This window comes from Osmerus eperlanus, chromosome 2 (assembly GCF_963692335.1).
Source record: "Osmerus eperlanus chromosome 2, fOsmEpe2.1, whole genome shotgun sequence".
NCBI classification, from domain to species: Eukaryota; Metazoa; Chordata; class Actinopteri; order Osmeriformes; family Osmeridae; genus Osmerus; species Osmerus eperlanus.
In genome coordinates, this window is record NC_085019.1 from 20,511,725 (window position 1) to 20,536,361 (window position 24,637).

At 46.9% G+C, this 24,637-nt stretch overlaps 1 protein-coding gene across 1 annotated transcript; it reads left to right on the forward strand.

The window, feature by feature from the left end:
* Positions 1 to 1,612: 1,612 nt before the first annotated feature.
* On the forward strand, positions 1,613 to 22,676 carry LOC134034674 (CREB-binding protein-like). Its single transcript, XM_062479185.1, has 18 exons — positions 1,613 to 3,691; positions 3,999 to 4,117; positions 4,297 to 4,536; positions 4,764 to 4,852; positions 5,975 to 6,055; positions 6,239 to 6,295; positions 6,474 to 6,551; positions 8,203 to 8,270; positions 8,409 to 8,559; positions 8,993 to 9,139; positions 9,639 to 9,752; positions 11,482 to 11,647; positions 11,938 to 12,105; positions 19,059 to 19,220; positions 19,401 to 19,682; positions 19,883 to 20,588; positions 20,716 to 20,833; positions 21,065 to 22,676. The coding sequence occupies exons 1-17, from the start codon at positions 3,589 to 3,591 to the stop codon at positions 20,754 to 20,756; spliced, it is 2,772 nt and encodes a 923-aa protein (XP_062335169.1). The 5' UTR covers positions 1,613 to 3,588; the 3' UTR covers positions 20,757 to 20,833; positions 21,065 to 22,676.
* The last annotated feature ends 1,961 nt before the right edge of the window (positions 22,677 to 24,637 follow it).

The window sequence follows — 24,637 nt, forward strand, 5'->3', positions numbered from 1 at the left end:
CTAACGCTAATATTCATTAATATACCCCTTTGTTTTTTTTAATCAAATGTTCTGTACCTACCAAATTCTCTTTCAGTTCGATTGAACAAACAATTATTATCGATTATGGAATTTTTAAACACAATACTTTATCTGTTTTCCATTGCTACTGTATATACAATTAGTGGACAGCTTTCTATTAGTGTAATGCATATATTTAGACACCTTGAGAATTTTAAGACTTACTTCATCTGTAAACCTGTACTGTAGTACAGCAAGATAAACAAAGCTGTATTACCTGTCACAATACTGATCTAGACAATTTATCACAGTAAATTATGGAAAGCTTGATATTTGCACAGACTGTATCATTAAATATGTTAAATGTTTATTGACATTCCCCATGCCAAAGGACTTCAGAAACAATAAAAAAAAACAGACAGACAGAGAGAGAAAAAATTCTAGTGAGATTATTTAGATGGTGGCACAACCCATCCCAATGCAAAATTACTTTTCAGTCATTTCATTTGAACTGGTTGCTGAGAATGTTAGTCTTTACCTTTACACAAATTGCCACAAAGAATAGTGGTACTCTTGTTTCATAGACAAAGTAACAATGTATTACATTATCTTCACCATCAATCAGATGGTAGAAGATACAGATGCGGGGCAAGCTCTTGGCCATCGTGGGCAGTGTCGGTCATCCCCTCCGCCGTGTCCTCGCAGGACAGTCCAGCAGCCTCCGTAGCGGGCAGCTCAGCACCCTACGTTCTACGTTTTACGCTTATCTACTCTGTACATGGCCTTGTTGTGAGTGCTCTTAATCACGAGGGATTACGGATCACGTAATCGGATTACGGATCTCGTGATCACGGGATCACGAGGGACGTAATAGACTCACTGTTTTTGCTGATGCTGAATTGTGTTTAGCATTACATTCATTACAAATGTAACTTTAAGTTAAACATGTGCGTTTAAACTTCACTTGGGGAAACTGACTTCACCTTTAGAGGCTCGGAGGCGCAGCTCAGTCGCTCCAGTCTTTGCCGGGATGCAATGCCACCGCACCGCAGCAGACTCGTTGTGTGCGAGCCAGACTGTGTGAACACCGCTCTGCACGTTTGATGCAGGGACGTAGCTAAGTATTTTAGGGGCAGGGGGCTGAGAATGCATTTAAAATAAAAAATGTAATTGTTCACTTTCGGTAAATGTATTGTTCAGTTCAATGTTTTGAGAAGTTTGTGGACATAGTGGCGGTCTGTTTTTGGATCACCAAAGTTAGGGGGGCAGCTGGGGGGGGCAAGGCTCTAGAGTGGGGGCAGCTGCCCCCCCTTGCCCCCTTGTAGATCCGCCCATGGTCCCAGGCGTTATGCTGGTGAGACTAATCAAAATGACATTTTTTAATGTTAGAGAAGCTAATTATTTAGTGGTTGGTTTACAGGAACAAGTTAGCATAGTTCAGAAAACTAAAATAGAGTACAATAAAATAGAAGTTGACATAGACAAGATAACTAGGGAACAAAAATATATGGGGCTTAAAGGTCCCATAACATTAACTGTTTACTTTAGGAGGTTATTTAACATTAATATGAGTTCCCCTAGCCTGCCTTTGGTACCTCAGTGGCTAGAAAGGTGTAAACCAAGCCCTGGGTATTCTTCTCCGCCTTTGAGAAAATAAAAGCTGAAACGCTCGGTTTTGAAAATGCTGGTTTTATGACGCCATAAGAGTGAAGGTTACCTCCCTTTTCTCTGCTTTGCCCGCACAGATAATTTGGCCCACCAATGAAAAAATGAGCTACGACCGTGCGAGCGCGATATTGGTTTTCCTCGAGACATCATGGCTTGCAAACGACCGAAGCATGGCAGTTAGCCCCCCCCCCCCCTCTTTCTTCCTCATAGAATTTAAAGCTACAGAAACAGCACGTCCTGAGGAAAGCTCATTGTGGGACTGCTCGTAGTGGCTGTAATTCTGCACCAAGGCTGAATTTCGGGAAAGAAACTTCCGATACAGTATTAGGGGACCACTAAGGCCTATATAAAAGCATCCAAAGACAGCATGTCATGGGATCTTTAAGTCATAGAGGTTAGAACAATTTTTACACCGGATTGCCCAATATCTTCGTTTGATCCAACTTTTCAACTGAGGCTGCTATAGCTTATCACTATTCCCTCTTGCAGGGGACATGAGAAGACAACCGTTTCTTCTGCACTTCACTTTTTGTATTCTGAATTGTAAATGAGCAGCAACAAATGTATGCTTTTAAATCTATGCAATCTTCATAAATAATAAGTATGCATTTTTATTAGAGCTGTGAAAAATAACGCGTTAACACGTTATGATTAAATTACAGGATTAATTCGTTATTTTTGTTTAACGCATTAACGTAATATCCACAAATCCACCCAATCTGCACTTGTCGCTGCTCTAATGCAGTCAGACGGCAGCTGCTATCCAAACAAACAAACAACATGGATAATTCTGATGAACCTGAGGACCTTATGGGAAGTTTGTGTTCCAAAAAACAAAGATGGAACATTCAATAAAACCAAAGTGATATGCACACTCTGCGAGAAGACGTTATTGTTTCACCAAAGCAATACCAGCCTAAAGTAGCTACCACCTCAACGCGAAGCATGCGTTGGTCGGCGAGGGGAGTTCAAGTAATGCGCCACCCTCACTGAACAGCGTAGGGCCCTCACTAAGACTGCCTGTGACAAGTTGACTAGCACAGGTGCCAAATGGATTGCAAAAAGCTGTAGACCGATTAATATTGTTGAGGATGAGGGGTTCACCGAAGTTTTGCGAGTGGCAACGGGGGACTCGAGCATCAAAGCACCGCAAAGTCAAAGACTCACACTAATGACAACAATTTTGAAAATCGGTAATATGTGATTAATCATGATTAATCCACAGAAACCTATGATTAATTTGATTAACATTTTTTATCATTTCACAGCCCTAATTTTATATAAAATATACAGAAATATCAGTTGTAAAAGTTACAGTTAATACACGGACCCATCTGAACACCCTACAATTTCCCCAGAAATTGTACCCTCTCTAGTTATCAAAGCAAACCTCACCCTACCACCTTAACTAACACATTTTCTGCGGGAAACCCTGATGAACCTTTTATTCAAAAATTATGGAAACCATCATCATAAAGAAGTCAAGTTTTTTAAAGATATAATTCGCCTTTTATGGCTTTATTTGGACAGAGACAGGAAAAATATAGGGGAGAGTGAGACATGCAGAAATATCCTGAGCTGGAACCGAACCTGGGCAGCTGGCTGTGGGCCTCAGCCCATATGGTACGTGTCCTACCCAGTGAGCTACCGGGGCGCCCCACACAGAAGAAATTTAGGGAGTTTGGTGTGGAAGTTGGCAGGGTGGCATACAAGTTACTTTATAGAATTTAAACTGTCACTTCCAGTTCAGCAACCCTCATTGATTGACTTAACTAAACTTACTGTGAATGCAGACTGATTTCGTATCGTCAAACAGCTACGCCGTAACAGTACAGTTAAGTGACTAAACGATTTCTTGTTCCGTTGTCCTGTCACATTAAGAAGGAGAAGCCCTTGGGCGACTGGTATAAGGGCGAGCCAATGGACACATCGTCCTCGTCGGGGACGGCCAGCGAGGAAGAGGAGTGGTTGGGGTCTTCAGGCACGCACAGCTCCCCCACCAGTGCTCAGAGTAAGAAGAAGAGTAAGTCGGCCCTCCTCATCCCTCTCTCTCCAGACCGATCTCATTGGATCTCTGGAAATGCAGCTGTTTTATCCTTTTAGTTATATATACATATGAATGTATAACAATACATTTTGAATGTGTTAACCCCTCCATCCCCATTCCTTCATATAATGTCTCCTCTCTCTCTCTCTCTCTCTCTCTCTCTCTCTCTCTCTCTCTCTCTCTCTCTCTCTTTCTCTCCACCATCTATCCTTTCTTGCAACCACTTCCTCTCAACCCTCTTTTCTTCCTCCCCACCTCTGTATCTTTCTCACCCCCCCTCAAGTCTTCAAGCCTGCGGAGCTGCGGCAGGCCCTCATGCCCACCCTGGAGGCTCTGTACCGCCAGGACCCTGAGTCCCTGCCCTTCAGACAGCCTGTGGACCCCATGCTGCTGGGCATCCCGGTGAGGACACACACGCACACACACACACACACACACACAGGCTTAGATACACACACAGATACCCATGTGCACCGACACACACTTCCATACACGCAGACATGCATGACATAGATCCTGGACCCCTAGGTGTGGGTCATTTCCCCTTCACTGTATTCATCCCACCCCCCCTCCCCCACCAGGACTACTTTGACATTGTGAAGACCCCCATGGACCTGTCCAGCATCAAGAGGAAGCTGGACACGGGCCAGTACCAGGAGCCCTGGCAGTACGTGGACGACATCTGGCTCATGTTCAACAACGCCTGGCTGTACAACCGCAAGACGTCGCACTTCTACAAATACTGCTCAAAGCTGGCCGAGGTGTTCGAGCAGGAGATCGACCCCGTCATGCAGGGCATGGGCTACTGCTGCGGGCGGAACGTGAGGAGGGAGGGGGGAGCAAGGGGGGGAGGGAGGGAGGGACTGTAAACGTTTGAGAGACTTGCTGATGGTGTGGAAGGCATGTGTGTACATTTCAGCCGTAGGAAGAACCAATAGCTTAGATGCATCAGTAGCCAAACATGCCTTCACCCCTAATCCTAGCTATGTTCTAACTGTGTCCGTGTGTGTGGGTGTGTGTGTGTGTCCGTGTGCCCCTTACCCCCCAGTATGAGTTTTCGCCCCAGACCCTGTGCTGCTATAGCAAACAGCTCTGCTCCATCTCCAGGGACGGTACCTACTACAGCTACCAGAACAGGTGAGACCTGGGGAGAGGAGGGGAGAGGGGAGGGGAGGGGAGGGGAGGGGAGGGGAGGGGAGGGGAGGGAGGGAGGGAGGGGGGGTTGAGTTGAGGCCACAGAGGACCTGTCCCTCAACAGCTGAGATAGATGAACCAACACCATGTGCTTATAAAGGACCCCTCCCCCCATCCCTCCCTCCTGTGACACAGCCAGGACAGCCCTGTCACCTCTACCTGTCACCTCTATCCTGCTCCTGTCACCTCTACATGTCACCTCTACCTGTCACCTCTCCTCGCTCCTGTCACCTCTACCCTGCTCCTGTCACCTCTACCTGTCACCTCTACCTGTCACCTCTACCCTGCTCCTGTCACCTCTACCTGTCACCTCTACCCTGCTCCTGTCACCTGTACCTGTCACCTCTATCTGTCACCTCAACCCTGCTCCCGTCACCTCTACCTGTCACCTCTACCTGTCACCTCTACCCTGCTCCTGTCATCTGTACCTGTCACCTCTATCTGTCACCTCTACCCTGCTCCTGTCACCTCTACCTGTCACCTCTACCTGTCACCTCTACCCTGCTCCAGTCACCTCTACCTGTCACCTCTACCCTGCTCCTGTCACCTCTACCTGTCACCTCTACCCTGCTCCTGTCATCTCTACCTGTCACCTCTACCTGTCACCTCTACCCTGCTCCTGTCACCTCTACCTGTCACCTCTACCTGTCACCTCTACCCTGCTCCTGTCACCTCTACCTGTCACCTCTACCCTGCTCCTGTCATCTCTACCTGTCACCTCTACCTGTCACCTCTACCCTGCTCCTGTCACCTCTACCTGTCACCTCTACCCTGCTCCTGTCATCTCTACCTGTCACCTCTACCTGTCACCTCTACCCTGCTCCTGTCATCTCTACCTGTCACCTCTACCTGTCACCTCTACCCTGCTCCTGTCATCTCTACCTGTCACCTCTACCTGTCACCTCTACCCTGCTCCTGTCACCTCTACCTGTCACCTCTACCCTGCTCCTGTCATCTCTACCTGTCACCTCTACCTGTCACCTCTATCCTGCTCCTGTCACCTGCTGCTACAGTGTGTGTGCCGGCTGCAGCTCACCCTAACATGCCTAATCATGTCGCCGACAGGTACCACTTCTGTGAGAAGTGCTTCAACGAGATCCAGGGAAACAGTGTCACCCTGGGGGACGACCCTGCACAGCCTCAGACGTGAGTACACACACACACACAGCCACAACCTGGACTTCTCTACTTCAGCCTGGTTGTTGGGACTTCAAGTAGCATATTTACAGTACTTATCAGACCCAGTTCTGGGGCTGTTGTTCCCATGGTGGGCTTCATGCTCTGGTCATCTGCTGTACTAAGTCCCTCTCTGGTCCTCTCTGCCTCCAGGATGATTTGTAAAGACCAGTTTGAGAAGAAGAAGAACGACATGTTGGACCCTGAGCCGTGAGTGTGGTCAGGCAGACTCCTGGGCATGTGGATGGGCGGAGCCCTAGTGGATGTTCTCTCTCTCTCCTCCTCCCTCTCTCTCGCTCCCTCTCTTACCCTCCCCCTCCTCTACTCTCACCTCCTTCTCCTATCTCATTTCTCCCTCCTCTCCTCCCTCCTCTCCTCCCTCCTCCAGGTTTGTTGAATGTAAGGACTGTGGAAGGAAGATGCACCAGATCTGCGTGCTGCACAATGATGTAATCTGGCCGTCTGGGTTAGTGCCACCCTCTCTCTCTTTTCTTCTCCCTCCCTCTCTCTTCTCTCTTTTCTTCTCCCTCTCTCTCTTCTCTCTCTTTTCTTCTCCCTCTCTCTCTTTTCTACGGTGGCCCTGAAGTGCAAATCACACCCACTAATATGAGTGCATTCCCCAAATGAAAACACTCCCCCCAAATACCAATCAACTTCCCCCAAATAGGATGACGTGCTCACCTCCCCCCAATACAAAGACACGTTCCCCCAAATGGGAAACAACATTACATTAACTCAAAAACACATTACATTAACTCAAAACGGAAAGGGTTGGTACTACACTTCGTCGCTGATTGGATGCAGTAGGCTAACTAACAAGAAATAAGAAATTGATCGACAGAAGTACAAAATGCAATAGCCTGACAGAGTTACGTGCACCAGGACATTTGTTTGGCTATCGAAGAATGTAGCAAATAGTAGGCTACTTATGCAAAAGTATAAATTGCGTGTTAAACGTAAAAATTGATAGCCAAACAACTATCCTGGTCCACGTAACTCTGTCATTGTGGCATTTCGTTCTTCTGTCGTGGACTATTAGTTTTTTCTTCTGAAAGGTTCTGCTTCCTTCAACTGCGTTTTTAGCGTGCGCATAGGCTACTTATTTTAATATTGTGAAACGTTAACAGCATATCTAAGATTATTTCATAGGAATGACCCTGATTAAAATAAAAAGTAGTGCAAGTCATGACTCTGAATTGTTAACACAAATGTTTCTTCTTTCCTTCCAACCAAAACGATCAAGTTCATTATAATGACAGAGTTACGTGGACCAGGATAGTTTGGCTATCGATGTTTACGTTTAACACGCAATTTATGCTTTTGCATAAGTAGCCTACTATTTGCTACATGCTTCGATACCCAAATAAATGTCCTGGTGCACGTAACTCTGTCAGGCTATTGCATTTTGTACTTCTGTCGATCAATTTCTTATTTCTTGTTAGTTACTGCATCCATTCAGCGACTAAGTGTAGTACCAGTACCAACCATTTCCGTTTTGAGTTAATGTAATGTGTTTTTGAGTTAATGTAATGTTGTTTCCCATTTGGGGGAGCGTACCTTTGTATTGGGGGGAGGTAAGCACGTCATCCTATTTGGGGGGAGTTGACTCGTATTCGGGGGGGAGTGTTTTCATTTGGGGGATGCACTCATGTTAGTGGGTGTGATTTGCACTTCAGGGCCACCGTACTTTTCTCTATCTTTTCTTCCCTCTCTCTCTCTTCTCTCTCTTTTCTTCTCCCTCTCTCTCTTTTCTCTATCTTTTCTTCTCACTCTCTTTGCTCTCTTTTCTTCTCCCTCTCTCTTCTCTCTCTTTTCTTCTCCCTCTCTCTCTTTTTGTCTCTTTCCCCCTCTCTCTTTTCTTCTACCTCTCTCTCTCTTCTCACTTTTCTTCTCCCTCCCTCTCTCTCATTTCTTCTCCCTCCCTCTCTCTCCTTCTCCCACTCTCACTTTCTCTCACTCTCTCTCTCTCTCTTTCTCATCCTCCATCTTAGTCTTGCGATCCTCAATTTAGCCGACTCGGATCTGCGTTTGAAAGATGAGTAAGCTGAAGGGTTTTGACGGTTCTTCTGTGGTCTCTCCTGTGGTCTCTCCTGTGGTCTGTCCTGTGGTCTCCCCAGCTTCATCTGTGACAACTGTCTGAAGAAGTCGGACAAGATGAGAAAGGAGAACAAGTTTGCAGCCAAGAGTAAGTCAGAGCCTCCGTCAAATAACAACAACCTTCCTTCTGTGAGATGAGACTCACAAACGAAGCATGATGATCATTCTAATCCTTGTTCGATGTGTGTGTGTGCGTGCCCGTGTGTGTGCCCCTCCCTCACCCCAGGGTTGCAGACCACACGGCTGGGTATGTACATCGAGGACCGGGTGAACAAGTACCTGAAGAGGCAGAACCACCCGGAGGCGGGGGAGGTGTTCGTGCGGGTGGTGGCCAGCTCCGACAAGACGGTGGAGGTGAAGCCGGGCATGAGGACCAGGTAACACACCACGGAGGAGACACGCGTGTGTTTGACGTGTTCTATTTGTCAACATGCAAGCAGTTAGCATGAAAAATAGCATTTGTTAAGTTTTTATATATAGCATTTTTATTCATTAATTTATTACACAGTGCTGTGCAAGAGTCTTTTTGATACACAAATTTGATCGTAAATATAGCTTTTTTTCAGTATTTCTACTGCAGTATAAAAGGGCTGAGATTATTTTTTCTCTTTTCATTGTCTTCAATTCTTCAATTTATTTGTACTGAAGTCTTTTGCACAGTACTTCTATTTAGTTTTTCAAATGGTATATAAATAACAGACACAATGGCGATACAAAAACTGTCGCTGCACATTTAGATGTGCTACATTTATATGTACTTTTTATTTGTGTGGAAGAACCAGGTGTTGACAGCGTGTTCCTCACCACCAGGTTTGTGGACTCTGGGGAGATGATGGAGAGCTTCCCCTACAGAACCAAAGCACTTTTTGCCTTTGAGGAGATCGACGGCGTGGACGTGTGTTTCTTCGGCATGCACGTCCAGGAGTATGGCTCTGAGTGCTCCTTCCCCAACACCAGGTACGCCCCTCAGGCCCGCCCCCTCAGGCCCGCCCCCTCAGGCCCGGCCCCTCAGGCCCGCCCCCTCAGGCCTGCCCCCTCTGGTCGCCCCCTCAGGCCCGCCCCCTCAGGCCTGCCCCTCAGGCCCGCCCCCTCTGGTCACCCCCTCAGGCCCGCCCCCTCAGGCCCGCCCCCTCAGGCCCGCCCCCTCAGGCCCGCCCCCTCTGGTCGCCCCCTCAGGCCCGCCGCGACCCAAATGCAGAAGCTCAGATTGGATTGCAGCCTCTTTCTCACGCTTGTCTTGTGCAAGCGGTCCGTTCCACTATGAATCTAGACACGATACGTGACATGAGACGTCCTTGTCAAAAGTCAGGACCCATAGACTCCACCCGCATAAAAAAAACACACACCAGGATACTGTATTTCTACTGGCTGTTTTTGAGATACGGTAGCCCTGACCACCCTCTCTCTCCATCTGTCTCTTTCTCTCCCTCTCCCCCTCTCTCCCCCCTCCCTCCAGGCGGGTGTACATATCGTACCTGGACAGTATCCACTTCTTTAAGCCCCGCGGGTTGAGGACTGCCGTCTACCACGAGATCCTGATTGGCTACCTGGAGTATGTCAAGAAACTGGGGTAGGTGTTCAGAGCCACACACACACAGACCCTCTCAAATATGGACACTGAGGGTCCTATCTTGCACCCAGCGCAATTGACTTTGTACACCGACGCATGTATCATTCCTATTTCGCACTCAACGCACAGCGGACTTTTCCCTTCACAGACGCACGTCGGTAAATTAGGGAATAAATTTGCGCTCCCGGGGGCGGTTCAGTGAAAGGAGGCGTGTTCCGGCGCAAACGTTCCCTGGTGCTATTTTGTAGTTTCAGAAAACAATTCCGCCACAGACCAGGAAAAACAGTCTAAAGTCAGTGGCTCGTTATTCAGATGCTATTTTAAAGGCGCATGCTTAGCCCGTGCGCACTGCTGGCGCAGGGTCTTCTTCTTGCAAAGCTTTTGATTTATTGTATGACTGTGTTAAATTTCTTTCATGTCAATGATTGAAAAGATTTTCTTGAGAAATCTCTATGTATGTGAACTTGATTTGTAACAATTGTGGCAATTTCCTCCCACGCCTGTTTAACCGAAGCTAATATGGGTGGGTTTCTTCTCCCATCCCCATAAAATGTCACTTCTCTATCTTTTATGGCACTGACGAGAACGTCGGTCTCCTCGGCTGTGAACCGCTCCTGGCGTGCGCCTAGGGTTGCAAAATTCCGGGAATATTCAAAGTTGGAAACTTTCCACAGGAATTAACGGGAATTAACAGGAATAAACTGGAAATTTGGGGGTAATTTAACTGTATTTACCATGTCATAAGCAGACATGCATGCAAACATTTATAATACAACTTTTGTGTGGACATAGATACATCCTACTCTCACTGCTGTAAAAAGTGTTAGTCTACTGTATGGTAGACTAACACTGGTATTTAAATGAACATGGCTTCAGTTTACCAAGTAATCAATATGCTAGGTAATGACAAACAGTGTTGGGAAAGTTCACTTTCTACATGAACTAGTTCAGTTCATAGTTCAAAATGTTTAAGTTCACAGCTCCAAAAATATTTCAATATGTTGCCAGCTATAATTGAAATCTCTGTCTGCAATACCGCTCGTGGCCTCTACGCAATTCAGAGCTCTCACACTTGCCAGGCATAGGGCTGAAACGTTCAGACGCAACACTGATGACAAAGACGTTCAAAAACAACAGAACGTTTTACATTTAGGTTTTTGTTGTAGGCAGACAATGTTCCCAACCAGCTGCATTCAGGGTCCAGCTGAGCTAGGCGTGCATAGTCTTGTTCTCAACTACATTGAAGTTCCCTGTTATAAGCTTTTGCAAAAAAAAACTTTGGCACGTTTTTTTTTTTTCTTCAAAATTCCCGTGGAAACTTTCCGGAAATTTACTGGAAACTTTCCGCCCCTTTGCAACCCTACGTGCGCCTGGAAAAACCGCCGTTATAATAGCAATCCGCCATGGAACAAGCGCGCCTGCTCTTAAAGGGAACGTGAGATGACGCTCTGACGCTCTGGTTTATTGCACGTAATGCCCAAACCACACCTATGAGTAATGTAGCTACTTCAGACCAACCCATTTTAGATTTGCGTTGGGCGGAGGGTTCATTTATTCCGCCGGTATAATAGCAACAGCGCCGGAGTCCCGCCCACAAAGTTACTTGCGTTTTGCGTTGATACTTGCGTTTCAGATTGTTAAAATAGGGTCCTGAATGTTTTTATTTTATTACATGTAATCAAATGAAAAGAATCAAAACGAACGCCAGGTAACAATGTACCCCCTCCAGGTACGTGACGGGTCACATCTGGGCGTGTCCCCCCAGCGAGGGTGACGACTACATCTTCCACTGTCACCCCATGGACCAGAAGATCCCAAAGTCCAAACGACTGCAGAAGTGGTGCAAGAAGATGCTGGACAAGGCCTTAGCTGAGAGGATCCTGCACGACTACAAGGTGTGTGGCCGAGGGGGAGGGGTCACCGAGGGGAGCCCTTACCACCGCAGCGACCTGGGTTCAAATCCGCCCTAGGTTCTTTGCTGCATGTCTCTGTGTCTCTCTCTTCCTCCCCCGGCTTTCCTTTCATACTTAATTGTTGCTGTTAAACAAAAGCATAAAAACGAAAATCTGTACTCAGTCACAGATCCAAAGTCTTGGGCACAAATAAAAACAAATTAGAATTAAAAGCAAATATGCTCTCTTTTTTTATAAATAAATAAACCATTGATGTGTGTGTGTGTGTGCAGGACATCTTCAAACAGGCGACGGACGACTGCATCACCAGTGCCAACGAGCTGCCGTACTTCGAGGGCGACTTCTGGCCCAACGTGCTGGAGGAGAGCATCAAGGAGCTGGAGCAGGAGGAGGAGGAGCGCAAGAAGGAGGAGCACACAGCCTCCTGTGACACCCCTGAGGTGAGGAGGAGGGAGGGACCCTGGGAGGGAGGGATCCTGGGAGGGATGGAGGGACCCTGGGAGGGACCCTGGGAGGGAGGGATCCTGGCAGGGAGGGACCCTGGGAGGGAGGGAGGGACCCTGGGAGGGAGGGATCCTGGGAGGGATGGAGGGACCCTGGGAGGGAGGGATCCTGGGAGGGAGGGACCCTGGGAGGGAGGGAGGGACCCTGGGAGGGAGGGAGGGACCCTGGGAGGGAGGGACCCTGGGAGGGAGGGATCCTGGGAGGGAAGGATCCTGGGAGGGAGGGACCCTGGGAGGGATGGAGGGACCCTGGGAGGGACCCTGGTGGGTGGAGGGAGAAACAGGGGGATTTATATAAATTGATACATAGTTTAATAATTTTTTAACCTGATTTTCGGAAACGCTGCCCCCTCCTCCCCCAGTTACTACGCACTAAATGTTAATAAATATATTTTTTAGACTGCTACACATGTTGTACATCATTGGAAAGCTACGATTCTTGTGCTTCCATTGAAATAAACCATTTCAAGATCAAGTCGCAACAGCAAGTACAGTCAACGTCTTTGTCCGGTGACCAATATATCAACAAAGCCAGAGGAAAAAGTTGTACTTACCTACCATTACTTCGGAATGGTCCAGATATGCAAACCCTTACAAAAAAGAAGTGTACTTCAAGTTTATTTTGTAAGTATACAAAGTTGTACTTACCTACCATTACTTCGGAATGGTCCAGATATGCAAACCCTTACAAAAAAGAAGTGTACTTCAAGTTTATTTTGTAAGTATACTTAGTATAAAAAGTATACTATTATCATGTTAGTTAAAGTATACTAGCAGTGTACTTATTTATATACTATTTTTTTACTTATTTATATACTATTTTTGTACTAAGTAAACTGAATTGGCCCACTTTTTAGGTCACTTAGTACACTTTAAAGTACACTTATAGTGTATTTCAAGGTTTACTTTTGAATACTCTAAAGTAGCCTGTGTAGTGCACTTTCAGTACATCAAGTATACTTCCTAAAGTACTTCAAAGTATACTTTGGAATACTCTAAAGTAGCCTTTGTAGTGCACTTTCAGTTCATAAAGTATACTTCCTAAAGTATTTAAAAGTATACCTTGGAATACTCTAAAGTAACCTGTGTAGTGCACTTTCAGTTCATAAAGTATACTTCCCATAGTACTTAAAAGTATACCTTGGCAGTGTTTCCGCTAGGATTTTTTTTAGCAGTGGGGGCAGGCCTGTCCCCCCCCCCCAAAAAAAACGGAACTGTCTGCTTAATTTGATCTTGACATATTGGCTAAACATTCTCTAGCAAGTATTAACAATAAACTCACTATTAATTACATTATCTTAATGCCATGTAACTGCTTCAGCATAATAAGGCACCTAAAATACAAACGTGAGCAAGGGCGTTCAGCAATCGCTATCAAATCAACAGCCAAGTGCAATTTAGCTAGCAGGTGAAGAATGCAAACAACGAAAATCACCAGTTAACTTAATTTATATTTGCACGAACTATAGACTAATACAACAACAGGCTAAAATGAACTGACAACATAAGTTATACGACTTAAAGTTCTCAAGGACGCCCACACGCAATCTCAACTGGCTAGTTATCCTCCGGACAGCGGCAGTCTCTTTTTTCTTTCTCTCCCTTTAACGCCGAGTGGCGCACGTGCCCGCGGTGTGAAGCGCGTGTCCGTACTTAGCCGTGGCTGGCTGCCACGGCTAAGTTTTTTAAATAATATAATAATTAATAATTTTACTATTACTTACTAATATATTATAATGTTTAGGAGCCCCTCAGATTATAAGTCACTTAGCGAGAACGGGGGCCCTTGCAAAGTTACGGTGCGTTTACACTGCAGCGACGCGATGCGAGCAACAACATGTTTTCCATTCGTTTTCAATGGAGCCAGGCGAATCGCTTGCGTGGGGCATTGTGGGTAGCGACACGACACGATACGGTGCGTTTACACTGCAGCGACGTGATGCGAGCGACAAAATGTTTTCCATTCATTTTCAATGGAGCCAGGCGAATCGCTTGCGTGGGGCATTGTGGGTAGCGACACGACGCGATACGGTGCGTTTACACTGCAGCGACGTGATGCGAGCGACAAAATGTTTTCCATTCATTTTCAATGGAGCCAGGCGAATCGCTTGCGTGGTGCATTGTGGGTAGCGACACGATCGAGTTGAGATTTTCTCAACTTTATGCAAATGAGGAGCGATTTTCGCACGGATGGCCAATCGCAGTGTTTTCTTGTTTCTCGTAACGTAGCAACCATGGTAAACATTTCTAGCTTTCAGTTTTTAAGATGGAGGAGAAACTAATCGCCTGTGTGGCTGCATATCCAGTCCTGTACGATACGTCTCTGTATTTGTACAAAGACATTAATAAAAAGAATGAGGCCAGGCGAAGGTTTGCCGACGTTGTCGGTGCTCCTGGTGGGTTTTTTGAAAAACGAAATTCATGAACTTACATTTGTATTTCGAACAAACGGCAAACTTAGCAGCAAATTTTAACACTATTTACCGCTTTGCATCATGGGAATTGACCAGCCAATGAGCCACGCTATCTTCAGTTTTTCACGTCGTTATTTCGTTCTTCAGTCAGTTTGACAGTATAACCTTCAAATGCATAATGCAACCCTTTTGCCATATTTTAGTATACTTATAGTATACTTTAATATACATCTTTTTTGTAAGGGAATAACCCATCAAAACCTCATCTGCTTACATTCCCAAAGGTCCAAAGTATCTAACCATGTCGAGTAGTTGTCCAAACAATTAATTATATCCATACATAGCCACGATCTTGTTGCTTCATTCTTCCTTCGCCAATTATTTTTATTTCAGTCTCTCACGCATCAAAGGAGGAGATGTGGTTTGAGTACTTACGAGTGGATGGTCTTAAAATGGCCGCTACACTCTGCCCTTTCGATTGACACCTTGTTTGACCCAATAAGAGCTTCCATGCCCCGTTGACAGCCCTCTAAACCAACTAGGTCTCTGCGTCCTGCCCCCTCCCTGCCCCCCCCCCCCCCACACACACACACACACACACAAACACACACACTCGTTCTAAAAACATTTCTCAAACTGGCTTTGACAGGCTCTGAAATTAGCTTCTTAGCCTTGTAGCTGAGGGCTAGCTGTAAATGCTAATACCCCATTTGCTATGTATCTGTGAAGCCTTCAAAATAAAAGTATATTGCGCATGGTTGACAGAATCAGTGTTCTTTGTGCGCCAATCCTGGGAATCAGATAAAGCACTCCAATGTGTTCATGCTTCAGTTTTTGTGTTTCAGTAATACTAATGAGGGATTTAGCTATTATATATGATAGTTCTAAGTACCACCTTTCATTAGAGATAACAATTATGAAAAATAATACCTTTTTATCCTAAGTATTTGACCTTGGTTACAAAGGGTCATTCTAGAGTCTCCAAAAGGCCCTTTTAGAAAACGCCTGGATGTACTCTTATAAAAACGTGTCAAATATGAATATATTGTGGTATTATGTTTGACTTTTGATTTGAATTGGGTTACATTTACATTTATTCATTTAGCAGACGCTTTTATCCAAAGCGACTTCCAAGAGAGAGCTTTACAAAGTGCATAGGTCACTGATCATAACAACGAGATAGCCACAAAACATTGCGAGTAGCCAAAACATGAAGCACACATTGTGAACAACCAAAATAAGTGCCAAAGGGAAGAACCATAAGAGCATGTAGTTAAACAAGTTACAATTAAACAACATGAGCTGCTATAAGTGCAAGTGTACCTGTGGAAAAAAAGCAAGCAACAATAATAAAACTATATCACAGCGAGTACAACAATTTAAGTCAGTTACCACTAACCACAAGAGCAACAAGTCTCTAAGCAAGAGTCATTGTGATCCTTGAGGAAACTAACATCGGGTCAAGCGAACCATTCCTAAGTACCGTTGTACTCCCGGAACAAGTGCGTCTTGAGCCTTTTCTTGAAGGTGGAGAGACAGTCAGTGTCTCTGATGGAAGTGGGGAGTTGATTCCACCACTGGGGGGCCAGACAGGAGAAGAGCTTGTGTTGGGACCGGGCGGTCTTGAGCGGTGGGACCACCAGGCGGTTGTCTGAAGAAGACCGTAGGTGACGGGTGGGGGTGTAGGGCTGCAGGAGAGACTTGATGTAGACGGGTGCAGTCCCGTTCACTGCTCGGAAGGTCAATACCAGGGTCTTGAATCTGATACGGGCCATGATAGGTAGCCAGTGGAGAGAGATGAGGAGCGGGGTAACATGGGAGCGTCTGGGTAGATTGTAGACCAGGCGGGCCGCTGCGTTCTGAATCTTCTGAAGAGGGCGGGTTGCACATGCTGGGAGACCAGCGAGCAGCGAGTTGCAATAGTCCAACTTGGAGAGGACAAGTGCTTGGACTAGCAGCTGGGTGGAGTGCTCAGACAGGTATCTCCTGATCTTCCGGATGTTGTAGAGGGTGAATCTACACGACCGGGAGACCGCAGCAATGTGGGCCGTGAGGGAGAGCTCGTCGTCCATGGTAACCCCAAGGTTCCTGGCAGAGGATGAAGGGGTCACCGTCGCAGATCCCAGGGTGATTGAGAGATCGTGGGAGATGGAGGGTTTAGCCGGGATGATGAGAAGTTCTGTTTTGGCAAGGTTCAGCTGGAGGGGGTGCTTGGTCATCCAGGCGGAGATGTCTGTGAGGCAGGCCTCAATCCTAGCGGAGATCCCCGGATCAGTCGGGGGGAACGACAGGTACAGCTGCGTGTCATCAGCATAGCAGTGGTAGGAGAAGCCATGGGAGGTGATGAACGGTCCAAGTGAGGTGGTGTACAGGGAGAAGAGGAGGGGGCCAAGGACGGAGCCCTCTGGGACACCAGTGGAGAGCTGGCGGGGGCCAGACACTTTGCCTCCCCAGGAGACCTGGTAGGACCTTCTGGACAGGTAGGATGAGATCCACTGAAGTGCAATGCCAGTGATGCCCATCCCAGAGAGTCGGGCGAGCAGGATCTGATGGTTAACCGTATCAAATGCTGCAGAAAGGTCCAGCAGAATGATGACGGATGACCTTGAAGCCGCTCTGGCAGACTGGAGGGCAGAGGTGACTGACAGGAGGGCAGTTTCTGTGGAGTGGCCAGTCTTGATGTTGTTCTGAGAGAAAAAGTTTGACAGTTGGTTAGATACAGTGCGTTCAATTGTTTTTGAAAAGAATGTAGCAGTGATACTGGTCTGTAGTTCTGGAGTGATAGCTGGGTTAAGGGAGGGTTTTTTGAGTAGAGGGGTAACTCTGGCCTGTTTGAAGGCAGAGGGGAAGGTGCCAGAGGTAAGAGAGGAGTTTAGGACATGGAGAAGAAAAGTTATGATGGAGGGGGAGATGGCTTGAAAGAGAGGGGAGGGTATAGGATCAAGGGGACAGGAGGTGGGGCGATGAGAGAGAATGAGGTCAGAGATCTCTGCCTCAGACAGGGGAGAAAAAGAGTTTAGACATTTAGTCGGGTCAGTCATGGAGGGTGAGAGGGTAGGACAGGTGGGCTTAGGGAACCGACTGCTAATGTCAGCGACTTTTTTCTCAAAGAAGGAGGAGAAGTCGTCTGCTGTCAGGGTGGAGGGAGGGGGTGGGGGAGGTGGGTTAAGAAGCGTGGAGAAGGTAGAAAAAAGTTTGTGGGGGTTTGAAGCAGAGTTAATTTTGTTCAGAAAGTAGAGGGTTTTAGCACCAGTTATGTGAGAAGAGAAGGATTTGAGGAGGGAGTGATACTTATCAAGGTCCGGACCGCCTTTGGACTTGCGCCATCTCCTCTCAGCTGCCCGAAGGGTGGACCGTTCTTCACGGATAACATCCGTAAGCCACGGGCAGGAGGGAGAAGATCGTGCAGGCCTGGTTGACAGGGGACAGAGAGAGTCAAGTGATGCAGTTAAAGTGGTTAACAAGGTGTCAGTGGCAGTGTTAGTGGGGTGGGACGAGAACTCGTCAATGGGGGGGAGGGAGGATGTTACAATAGAGGAGAAATGGGAGGGGGATAGGGAGCGGAGGTTGCGCCGGAAAGTTACAAGGGGAGGGGAGGTAGAAGGAGTTGGAGGGAGAGAGATAGAGAATTGGATAAAGTAGTGATCAGAAATATGCAGTGGGGTTACAGAGGTTAAGTCAGTGATACAGTTACGTGTCAGGATGAGGTCTAGCTGTTTGCCTGCTTTGTGGGTCGCCGGTGTGCTCAGCAACGTCAGGTCGAAGGAGGTCAGGAGAGACAAGAAGTCGACGGCCTGAGTTCCTTGGAGGTGGATGTTGAAGTCCCCAAGGACTATCAGGGGGGTTCCATCATCCGGGAGGACGCTGAGGAGCATGTCCAGCTCCTCCACAAAGTCGGCTAGCGGGCCTGGTGGGCGATAAAGAACAATTAAGCATGCTTTGATAGGATCAGTTAGCATCGCACAATGGTGTTCAAATGATTTGGCAGTAACAGGGAGTGGTGTGGATGTGTATTTAATAATTAGTTAGGCTGGGTTAGGCTTCAAGCTGTGGTCCAATTCTGTCTTCCAGCTAATACATACCACCTCTAGGCCTCTTCAGGCCTCTGTTTTCAAAACAAAATATAGGCGGAAATAGAAACTTTCACTTTCCTTGTGTTCAAGCTTCTATTACTCAACACTAGTAGGACTGACAGGGGTCCTGACATCAGGAGAAATAACTTCAGAGTGTACTCCAAATGGTTCAAGAACAGCTTTCAATTTACTTTGGGTATGCTGTTTAGGCGTTTTCAGGCAAATTTAACAGGATTCCTAAAAGGTTAAATAATAATACTTGTAATTAAGTATTTGTTTTGATGTCTCACAAATGTATATGGCGGCGTCGTCTTGTCTTAACTATGGGTTGCTGAGTCTCCTGTCTGCACAACAAGTGCAAGTAGCCCTCGGGCGCTAAACAGAGCGATTGACCCTTCCCCAGGGAACCCAGGGCGACACCAAGAACGCCAAGAAGAAGAACAACAAGAAGACCAATAAGAACAAGAGCAGCGTGAGCCGGGCCAGTAAGAAGAAGCCGGGGATGCCCAACGTGGCCAATGACCTCTCCCAGAAGCTGTACGCCACCCTGGAGAAGCACAAGGAGGTAGGGGCCTCAGGCTCTCCTGCTACTAAGGGGGCGAGGGGGTTTGAGCCGTAACAGGGCACTTGTTTTGGACTTGACATGGACACAGCTCTTCAGCACCCGTTTGTAAGGTTTTTTAGTTCCAGCTTTTTCCTTTTCTTTCACCTCCCCTTCTCTCTCTCTCCTCCTCCTCCCCCCCAGGTGTTCTTCGTCATCCACCTGCACGCGGGCCCCAGCGTCAACACCCTGCCCCCCATCATGGACCCCGACCCCCTGCTGACCTGCGACCTGATGGACGGCCGCGACGCCTTCCTGACGCTGGCGCGGGACAAGCACTGGGAGTTCAGCTCGCTGCGGCGCTGCAAGTGGAGCTCCATGTGCATGCTGGTGGAGCTGCACAACCAGGGCCAGGACCGCTTCGTCTACACCTGCAACGAGTGCAAGCACCACGTGGAGACACGCTGGCACTGCACCGTCTGCGAGGTGAGGAGGATGAGGGAGGGGGGGATGGAGGGTGGGATGGATGGAAGAAGGAGGGAGGGATGGAGCGAGCAAACACTGTGTTCACATTCTCTCTCTTTCACACACACTCACTTATACAGATGCACACAGACAGCAGCCTGTTGGTTGCGCCTCGCCGTAAAACAACCCCCGGTTTACAAACCTGTCCTCCCCTCCTCCAGGACTTTGACCTCTGCATCATCTGCTACAACGCCAAGGGCCACGAGCACCAGATGGTGAAGTGGGGCCTGGGCCTGGACGACGACAGCAACAGCCAGGGCGGCGAGGCGTCCGAGTCCCCCGAGGAGAGCCGGCGCCTCAGCATCCAGCGCTACATCCAGTGCCTGGTCCACGCCTGCCAGTGCCGCAACGCCAACTGCTCGCTGCTGTCCTGCCAGAAGATGAAGCGCGTGGTGCTGCACACCAAGGGCTGCAAGCGCAAGACCAACGGTGGCTGCCCCGTGTGCAAGCAGCTGATCGCCCTGTGCTGCTACCACGCCAAGCACTGCCAGGAGAACAAGTGCCCTGTGCCCTTCTGCCTCAACATCAAGCACAAGCTGAGGCAGCAGCAGCTGCAGCACCGCCTCCAGCAGGCCCAGATGCTGAGGAGGAGGATGGCCAGCATGCAGGGGGTAGGCCAGCCCCCCCCAGGACCAGGGGGGGACGGGGGACTAAGCCTGGGCTCCCTCGGAATCGTACCTGGGGGCCAGCCCAGCACCCCCAACTTGAACCCCCCCAGCCAGATTGACCCCAGTTCCATCGAGCGGGCCTACGCAGCCCTGGGCCTCACCTACCAGGGCAACCAGATGCCTCAGCAGCCCCCCCAGGGCAACATGGCCAACCAGGGCCTGCCTGGCCAGCCTGGCATGAGGTCCCTCAACACCATGGGTGAGTTGGCAGAAGGGAGAGCCTCGACACTTGCACGCTCAGCGCAAATGTGCTGGCTGTTGCAAAAGGCTCTGAGTCACTGATTACCACACAGGAGTAATTCAATCTTGTTGTGTTGGGTGAGCAGTGTGCAGGCCATCTTCCCCACCCCGGACCCGGCTGCGCTGAAGGACCGGCGCATGGAGAACCTGGTGGCCTACGCCAGGAAGGTGGAGGGGGACATGTACGAGTCAGCCAACAGCAGGGTAGGAATACTATTACCACACATACACACATGCATTCAATCACATGTACAAGTTGGCCTACAGCAGGGTAAGAACACATGTACGCACACACTCGGGCGCACACACTCAGACACACACACACACAGACACACTCAATCACATGAATGAGTCTTGGTGTTGCACAGACAGGTAGAGTGATAATATTAGAGAGGGGAAATACTCCCTAATGCATACCTCCTCTCTCGGTCCCAGGATGAGTACTACCACCTGTTAGCCGAGGAGATCTATAAGATCCAGAATGAGCTGGAGGAGAAGAGGAAGACTCGGCTGCAGAAGCAGGACATGAGTTGATCAGACGCCACTTATATGTTTGATAATTTCCTGATAATTATCCATTAGTGTTTTTTCTGCACAAATCAATCATTCATTTGAACACTATTCTCATCCCTCATATTGTTCATATGACTCATCATGGACATGCTCTCAGTTTGGAACAAATTATTTGTGATGCACTTGTTTTTTGTCAACGGGAGTTCTCCACATAACATTACTGACGCTGAGCATATTTCCAAGGCCGGGCTTGGGCCGGGTCTGTCGTACTGTTAGAAATGTGACTCTTGTTCTGACTCTTGCACTGAAATGTTTTCTGAATAGTTTTGTACTGTTTCCCAATCACTGACCCACAAGACACATCAAAAAAGAATTCCATAGAATTGCAGTTGCCAGTTTAAGCATTCATTTATTTATGTAGTATTGATTTGAGACTTGATGCACTAATCAGTTAATTTGATATATTTTTGGATTTCCAGGTGTGATTGGCTACATAGATGGCACTTAAATTCCTATCACAGCTCCATCAGTAAATTAAGGAGATTATGTGAATAGGAAGTGTTGGGATGATGTCATGATGGCTGGAAAGATGGACAACATTTTAAAAGGGTTGACTTGGTTTATTAGAGTGAGCTTGGATCATTTAAACCAGTCCAGGCAAAGTGGTCACATGAGTGAGGCCATGAGTTACAGAAGGCCTTATATACAATGCAGTATAGTGGGTCAAATATAGTTTCCATATACATTTTCCTTACAGGGCACAGCATGTGGTCCGCATATTTGTATTCTTGACAGGTCATACCTGACAGAACTCATCAGTGTGTTGCCCAATACTCTCTACTCTCTGGCTCCTGCCTGTCTCTAGCAAGAGGCCCTGACCAGTAAATGTAGCACCTAAATAGTAGCATTAGCATTCTAAATGAAAGATACTTCACAATACAGCAACTGCAGCTTCATACTCCAACCCACATCATCAGCAACGTGGAAGTGTCCTGGGTCTGTGAATGATTCGCAAATATTTTGTGAGTGTACACTGACCGCTAGATTTGCTCTTGGTGAATTTCTATATATATATCCTATTATAATGTATATTTTGTTTCCTCCTATTGCAACTGAAAATGCAAACTGTATCCTCGTATTATCATGGGAGATTTTGATGGTTACCTGCTTGGTGACAGAGGGTACTGTGGAGGATTTCCTGTGTACTTACATTATTCACCAATCAATAGAACTAGTTATTGGATACTAGTTAATATGTTTGCTACTAACAAGTGTAGATTGTGTCTATGTGCCAGGCTGAATAGATGTTCGGCGTTAGGAGAAAGTACTGGGTAAACGTCCCTTGTGATGACTACAAGGAGAGCTCCAACTATGATCCCTCTCTGCCCTGAGAGTGGTCAATAGCGGGGAGCTGTGAATTTATTTCTCTTTGATTGTTGTAACATCATTACTGCCTAATTGTCACTATCTATGTTTACATTCTTGTGCCCTATAAAAGATGGTCCTCCAGCCTTCAGAGCTGAGAGAGACATGATTGAGACCTAAGCCTGGTGATGTGTTGTCATTTATTGTCATTTATTGTCAGATTTATAGTTTTCTCTCCCAATCTGCATATTTACAATACTTATCAACATATGACTAGCAATGCTACAGTAAGTTACACAATGAGATGTGAGAGCCATCAAGTAGAAACTCTGTCCAGCAACTCCAGATTTTAGCATATGAGTGGTGGGGGCAAGGTGACACCCAGCCTTACACTACAGTCAGTCAATTATTATGTCTTCACCTTACAGAGTGTAATACTGTCATAAACAACTTTCAGTGAAAAGGTGTTACATTGTCTAAGCTATGTCAGTACATAAAAGTTGCAAACTTGTTAGTTGCAAACTTATCCTGCAGTCTGACTTGGCATGACACTGACAGTGCACATGGGTTAGATGTAGTTTATCTCACAGTGAAGGGTCATTGGTTCCAAATCCATTTCACAAGTAGATTGATTGAATCCTATTTTACAACAATACAATGTACAATAGAGTTGTGTTCAGTTTTCAGTAAAGGTATGCTGCTGGCTGCACTAAACCTTGCGGTTGGCAGGTTACATTCCTTAGTGTGTGACACCATAGGACCTGCTCTACTGGTTTAGGGAAGATCTGTAGGATCTAAAACAGAAAAAAGTCATGTCAAGTAAGTCATTAGGCACTATTTCAGAAACACAGACAAAACACAAAACCTCTGGAGACTTCCAAAGGTGACGAAAGTCCAGGTGAGATTATATACGTTGTAGCATAATCCAAAACATAGACAATGACTTTTCCACAATCTTAACATAGTCACTAATACTGTTACTGTACACAGTATGTATTGTTACAAAAATGACTAGTGTGATAGTACTGAACATGGTGATTATTGGATATTGCTTTTAAGTTTCAACTAGAAGTGTCCTCAGAGCCTGCAAAAAAAGGTTAGAACAATTAGACACAGCGGCACAAACAAATGGAGTATTGACAGTTGAACTGTTCCCACAAATTGCTTTTATGAACAAAAGCCCTAATAGTACATATATATTGTATATTTCAGATTCTAAACATGCTTTCAGAAAGAGCTTTCTTTAAAAAGAACTTGCTCAAAACTTCATTTTGAAGAACAGATGTATTGGTTCCACGTTTCTATCATGGTATTCAATGTATAGTACCGAACCTGTCACAGGCTTGAAAGTGAGGTACAGGGTGTATTTGTATAATTAGTTAACTGGGTTATTATTTGGTTTGCAGTGGTGTGCTTTGTTTGGTTGCTGTGTGGTTGTTTTGCTTTTCTTTTGACAGCGGAGCTGTACCTCCGGAATCACCAAGCCTGATTGACAATAAGGGAAGGGATCAATTGGAGCGCAATTGGGCCTAATTGACAATAAGGGAAGGGACCAATTGGAGTGCAGTTGGGGTGGGCTACCTGGCCTATAAAACGAGGAAGTCACGGGGAAACAGGAGAGATAGACCACCGACGAAGTCACGGAGAACCCGATCGGGACAATCAAGGGAACGGAGGGAGATCTAAGGACGTGGCTATCAGTCGGCGCACCCGGACGACGCTGTGGGAACGAGACGGGAACCGAGGTAATCAGAGGACCGAAAGACAGTGATCCGGATTACGGAAGGAGACCTACGGACGAGGCTACCAGTCAGCACACACGGGTGACGCTGTTAGACTGAGACATTCTCTCTTTTAGACTTTTAGACATTTCGAAAGCTTGTAAATACCTTTTACTTATTAAAATACAATAGTTTATGGTTGTTGACTGTTCCTTTGGTCAAACACACGGGTTCCTCCCTCTCAGAACGAACCAATTGAGTTTCTAGACTTACAACTAGGTGGCGTAGTCGGCACCTCATTACATGTCGGCCACATACCCATGGTTTCACTTATTCTGGCACAAATTCAGTATACTGATGGCTGCTGACAGAAATCCAGTGTTAAAATATCTAATTGCTTCAGAGCATG

What these genes read in the sequence shown, in the direction of transcription:
- LOC134034674 (XM_062479185.1), top strand. Translation starts at nt 3,589, where the DNA reads ATGGACACATCGTCCTCGTCGGGGACGGCCAGCGAGGAAGAGGAGTGG. An exon ending in TGCTCAGAGTAAGAAGAAGA is followed by an intron (nt 3,692 to 3,998) that starts GTAAGTCGGCCC and finishes CCCCCCCTCAAG; the next exon opens with TCTTCAAGCCTGCGGAGCTG. An exon ending in GACATGTTGGACCCTGAGCC is followed by an intron (nt 6,296 to 6,473) that starts GTGAGTGTGGTC and finishes TCCCTCCTCCAG; the next exon opens with GTTTGTTGAATGTAAGGACT.